The sequence below is a fragment of the Rhinatrema bivittatum genome, unplaced genomic scaffold, assembly GCF_901001135.1.
Source record: "Rhinatrema bivittatum unplaced genomic scaffold, aRhiBiv1.1, whole genome shotgun sequence".
Classification (NCBI taxonomy): domain Eukaryota; kingdom Metazoa; phylum Chordata; class Amphibia; order Gymnophiona; family Rhinatrematidae; genus Rhinatrema; species Rhinatrema bivittatum.
This window is the reverse complement of record NW_021820348.1, coordinates 733-6,854: the sequence shown is the minus strand read 5'-3', so window position 1 is coordinate 6,854 and position 6,122 is coordinate 733. Positions and strand designations below refer to the sequence as shown.

At 49.4% G+C, this 6,122-nt stretch overlaps 1 protein-coding gene across 1 annotated transcript; it reads right to left on the bottom strand.

Annotated features, from left to right (window-relative positions):
- Nucleotides 1–266: 266 nt before the first annotated feature.
- On the bottom strand, nucleotides 267–2,599 carry INHA (inhibin subunit alpha; the record flags this gene model as incomplete). Its single annotated transcript, XM_029585984.1, is given in 1 exon segment — nucleotides 267–2,599. A coding segment is annotated over 1 exon segment (754 nt), but the record flags the coding sequence as incomplete, so codon positions are not given.
- Nucleotides 2,600–6,122: the final 3,523 nt, after the last annotated feature.

Genomic DNA, 6,122 nt, shown 5'->3' with positions numbered 1-6,122 from the left:
CCTCTGTACAATTGTAGAGAATGATTCATGACCGGTAAGCGGATGATAAAAGATGTTATGATTTGGGAACTTTAGTGCAGTGCATATGAATACTTGTGTGAGGAAGGCTGGGGAGTGGGGTCTGCAGTTATATGTGGTTGTATGAGGGAGATTGTGGTTGTGTAGAACTGCAAATGTGTTTGGTTTGGAGGAGGGGTGGGTAAGGGAGGAGGGAGGGAAGGATGGAGGGGAATAAAGGGGATAAAAATGCACAGTCACACATGTTATTTTTTTGTTAAGAATACTTTATTTGCTACACCATGGATGCTTGATTTATTTCCTTTTGTATTAATGTGGTATGCCCTTGACAATTAGATATATATACAGTGTTGTGTTACTCTGCAGATAATTCAGCTTCAGTTAGTAGGTCACTTTCCAAGTTAGTTTGCAATCTAAGTTGTATCTGAAGCAAGGGACAGTCTTATTCAAGGTCACAATCTGGTGAAGGAGAGGATATGATTTATGACTACTTAGTTTGTAAATATGCTCCAGCATCTCTTCAAGGTTCACACTGACTTATTGTGATTCATCTGAATCATCACCGACAAAGAAAGTTCTGCTGTGGACATCTCCCCAACATCCTCCATAGCAAAGATCGAAGCAAAGAATTCATTCAGTTTTCCTGCTATGGCCTTACCCTCCCTCCCTCAGTGCCCCCTTCTTGTCCTCATCATCTGTTGGTCAGACTGATTCCCTTGTGGGGTTTTTTTGTTTCTAAGGTACATGAAAATGTTTTTATTGTTAGCTTCTGCCTCTTTGGAAAGTCTTTCCTCAAACTCCCTCTTGCCCTTTATTACTGCTTTACACCTCATTTGCTAGTCCTTATGCACCTTCTACTTTCCTCATCAGGCCCCGTTTTCCATTCTTTTGGCTTTAATTGCCTCTTTCATAGCACCATTTAGCCATTATAGACAACACTTTTCCTTCTTTCAATCTTTTTTCATTTGTGGAATGCATTTTATCTGGGCTTCCTCATGCAGTCTTTTAACCCTTGTAACTGCTTCCTTTAGTTTCCTTCTATCTAGTTTCCTCATCTTATCACCTTTTTAAAGTTTATATATTACTGCACTAGTTTTATTTAGCATTTTCCCTCCAGTGATTGTAAAACTGAACTGCAATATGAGTCCTATTAACAAGCGGCTCCACTATCATTAACCCTATTGAACGACCACTACTTAGCTGCACAAGTCCCGCTTATCAGGTTAAATAGTGCTGAACGGGCTTTGAATATCGGGCCCATTCTTTTTCCCACATCCTTATTATCAGGATAATCTAATTTCCCTTTTTAAAGCTTTGTTTTGTGGGTGGCCATCAGCTTTACCCATGATCTAGTTTGAAGCTGCTCTGTTTTTTTTTAATTGTTATGGCCAGCAGCCTGGTTGCACCCTGGATAAGATGAAGTCCAACCCACTGGAATAGACTTCCCCCTTCTGAAAACGTTATTCAGTTCCCCTACTCATCGATGCATTGAGACTTTGATAATTTCTTTGATTGGGTGAGCAGAGAATTAGATGAAGGGCATGTGCTGAGTGTGGTTTATTTGGATTTCAGCAAAGCTTTTGATACTAACTTGCATAGGAAGCTCATTAATAAAGTGAGCAGCCTAAGGGTGGGATTTGAGGCGATGGGCTGGATGAGAAACCGGTTGAGGTAGAAGACAGAATGTGGAAGTGAATGGCGTTCACTCGGAAGCAGGGATGTCACATGCAGGCAGAGTAATCTCAGAGGAAAATTGAGAATAAGACCCTTTGAGATCTGACATAGGTAGTGTGAATGGGGGCAGGGGGCAAGGCCCCCCCTGCTGTCTCACATACAGGCGCAATCCTCTGTGATTATGTTTGGGACTGTTTCATATTTGAAGGAGTATCCTCCATCAGAGGTGGTGCGGACCCGCAGAGCCCTCATGGTGCCAGGGAGGGCGGCACAGCACAGATGGAAGCCCAGCCTGTGGGTCAGGCTCTCGGTGTCTGAGCAGGTGCCGTGGCAGTAGTGAAAAACAAACGAGCTGGGATGGACAATCCACTTCTCCCAGCCCAGCTCCTGGAAGGAGATGTTGATGGAGCCTCGGTGGCAGTGGCTGTGGTTCAGCGTATCTTCTGAGGGTCTCTGCAGCAGATTCAGTGCCGCCGGGGACCAGGGCACCGAAGAGCGTCTGGATCGCTCTGTGCTTCGTGGGTTTGTGACAGACAGGATAAAGGGCATTTTATCAGGCTCTGAGACACATGGACAGGTCGGGCAGCGCACCAGCAGCACAAAAAGCTTCTGGGAGATGTAAGGAAGGAAAGGCTGTGAAAAGTGAAAGTGTGTCCAGTTGTCTGAGGTGTGGACCGCAGTGGCCTCCATGTTAATGTGTCCGTTCTCTGACAGGACCAGCACTTCGGCGGGAGTCACAGACAGGTTCTGCATGCTGGATGGCACCGCAGGGCCGGTGTAGAACCAGAGCTGAGCGGATGTCACCACGCGACTGAGCAGGTGTGCTGAAGGCTGGAAGAGGTACGTGAAAAGGCTCCCCGAGTCACCAGCTGGCAGCTCCTTCTGAGGATCCTCACAGGGAACGTCTACAAGGGAAGGGAAGAAGCCGTGAGCAAAGGGAGCAGGAGGAGAGAGAGGAAACAGAAAGGGAAGGTGAGAGGTAGGAGGGAGAGGAGTCAGGAGACGAGGAAAGAGAGGGTGAAAACTTGGCTCTATGAAGCAGAATTCTGTTCTGACCAGTAACATCATCTGGCTTTTTTCTTTTGAACAACTCCCTGTATCTAATTACTGCATTGTAGCTGTAACCGTAATCCATCATAAAGAGCAATGTTGCCCTATGCCTGCATCGCCAGGATGCAAACTGAGTTCCACCCACCCCAGCCCAACTTCCAGCTCCATTCCTTTCTCTCTGCATGTACTCTCCAGCAATGCCCCCTCTCTCCATGTACTCTCCAGCAACGCCCCTTCCCTCCATGTACTCTCCAGCTCTGCCCCCTCTCTCCATGTACTCTCCAGCAATGTCCCCTCTCTCCATGTACTCTCCAGCAATGCCCCCTCTCTCCATGTACTCTCTATCAACAGCCCCTCTCTCTATGTACTCTCCAGCAATGCCCCCTCTCTCCATGTACTCTCCAGCAAAGCCCCTTCTCTCCATGTACTCTCCAGCTATGCCCCCTCTCTCCATGTACTCTCCAGCAAAGCCCCTTCTCTCCATGTACTCTCCAGCTCTGCCCCCTCTCTCCATGTACTCTCCAGCAAAGCCCCTTCTCTCCATGTACTCTCCAGCTCTGCCCCCTCTCTCCATGTACTCTCCAGCAACGCCCCTTCCCTCCATGTACTCTCCAGCTCTGCCCCCTCTCTCCATGTACTCTCCAGCAATGTCCCCTCTCTCCATGTACTCTCCAGCAATGCCCCCTCTCTCCATGTACTCTCTATCAACAGCCCCTCTCTCTATGTACTCTCCAGCAATGCCCCCTCTCTCCATGTACTCTCCAGCAATGCCCCCTCTCTCCATGTACTCTCCAGCTCTGCCCCCTCTCTCCATGTACTCTCCAGCAACGCCCCCTCTCTCCATGTACTCTCCAGCAAAGCCCCTTCTCTCCATGTACTCTCCAGCAAAGCCCCTTCTCTCCATGTACTCTCCAGCTCTGCCCCCTCTCTCCATGTACTCTCCAGCTATGCCCCCTCTCTCCATGTACTCTCCAGCAAAGCCCCTTCTCTCCATGTACTCTCCAGCTCTGCCCCCTCTCTCCATGTACTCTCCAGCAAAGCCCCTTCTCTCCATGTACTCTCCAGCTCTGCCCCCTCTCTCCATGTACTCTCCAGCAACGCCCCTCTCTCCATGTACTCTCCAGCTCTGCCCCCTCTCTCCATGTACTCTCCAGCAACGCCCCTCTCTCCATGTACTCTCCAGCAACACCCCCTCTCTCCATGTACTCTCCAGCAAAGCCCCTTCTCTCCATGTACTCTCCAGCTCTGCCCCCTCTCTCCATGTACTCTCCAGCAACGCCCCTTCTCTCCATGTACTCTCCAGCTCTGCCCCCTCTCTCCATGTACTCTCCAGCAACGCCCCCTCTCTCCATGTACTCTCCAGCAACGCCCCTTCTCTCCATGTACTCTCCAGCAACACCCCTTCTCTCCATGCACTTTCCAGCAACGTCCCTTCTCTCCATGTACTCTCCAGCAATGCCCTTCTCTCCATGTACTCTCCAGCAACTCCCCTCTCTCCATGTACTCTCCTTCTATGCCCCCTCTCTCCATGTACTCTCCAGCAATGCCCTTCTCTCCATGTACTCTCCAGCAACTCCCCTCTCTCCATGTACTCTCCAGCTATGCCCCCTCTCTCCATGTACTCTCCAGCTCTGCCCCTTTTCTCCATGTACTCTCCAGCAACGCCCCCTCTCTCCATGTACTCTCCAGCAACACCCCCTTCTCTCCCTGTACTCTCTATCAATGCCCCCTCTCTCCATGTACTCTCCAGCAACGCCCCCTCTCTCCATGTACTCTCCAGCAACGCCCCCCTCTCTCCGTGTACTCTCCAGCTCTGCCCCTTGTCTCCATGTACTCTCCAGCTCTGGCCCCCTCTTTCTCTCTCTGAATTGTCAAATTCACTCTTTAATACCAGACAAAACATTCAAGGTCAGCTGCACTATCTCCTACCACACATCTCAATTACGCATTTCCTTGCCATAGAAAGAAAGAAATGACAGCAGAAAAGGACCAATTGGTCCATCCAGTCTGCCCAGCAATATTATGTTAGTATCTGCCACACTGTACTGGTCACCCCCATACTTATCTGTTTCCCACACCGTCAAAGTCAGAGCTGTTTTTTATTACTGAGTCCAATTCCCGTTACCTCTTCCAGTTGAAACAGAGAGCAATCTTACAGTTTCATGTAAAAGTATCAGACTTATTGGTTAAAGGTAGTAACCGCCCCCCAAGCAAGTTACCCCCATGCACTCATTTCCTCATTTCCATCCTCTAATCTCAGGTTAGAAAAAGCATGACAGAAATAAATAATAACGAGGAAGATGAAGCACAGAGCAGTGAGAGACAGGGAAGTACAGGGCAATTACAAAGGAGGAGAGGGGGAAGGCATTGAATTGATAGGGGGAAGACACAATGCAGCTACTGAGGGGGGAGGAGTGGAAGGTACTGGATAGATAGTGAGGGGAGAGAGACGTACAGGGCAGTTAGGAGGAGAAGGGGAAGGTACTGGATAGATAGTGAGGGGGAGGGAAGGTACTGGATATATAGTGAGGGGAGAGGGAAAATATAGAGCAGTTAGGAGGAGATGGGAAGGTACTGGATAGAGAGTGATGGGGAGGGAAGGTACTGGATATATAGTGAGGGGAGAGGGAAAACATAGGGCAGTTAGGAGGAGATGGGAAGGTACTGGATAGATAGTGATGGGGAGGGAAGGTACTGGATATGTAGTGAGTAGGGATGTGAATCGTTTTAGGACGATTAAAATTATCGTCCGATAATTTTAATATCGTCTTAAACCGTTATGGAACACAATACAATACAGATTCTAACGATTTATCGTTATAAATCGTTAGAATCGTGAGCCGGCACACTAAAACCAACCCCCTAAAACCCACCCCCGACCCTTTAAATTAAATCCCCCACCCTCCCGAACCCCCCCCCAAATAACTTAAATAACCTGCGGGTCCAGCGGCGGTCCGGAACGGCAGCGGTCCGGAACGGGCTCCTGCTCCTGCATCTTGTCGTCTTCGGCCGGCGCCATTTTCCAAAATGGCGCCGAAAAATGGCGGCGGCCATAGACGAAAAAGATTGGACGGCAGGAGGTCCTTCCGGACCCCCGCTGGACTTTTGGCAAGTCTCGTGGGGGTCAGGAGGCCATACGCGTATGGCCGGCGCCATTTTCCGTACGGAAAATGGCGCCGGCAGGAGATCGACTGCAGGAGGGTCGTTTAGCGAGGCGCCGGAACCCTCGCTATCGACTCTTGTAGCCTCTTCACTGGATATATAGTGAGTGAGAGAGGGAAAATATAGGGCAGTTAGGAGGAGATGGGAAGACACTGGATAGATAGTGATGGGGAGGGAAGATACTGGATATATAGTGAGTGAGAGAGGGAAAATATAGG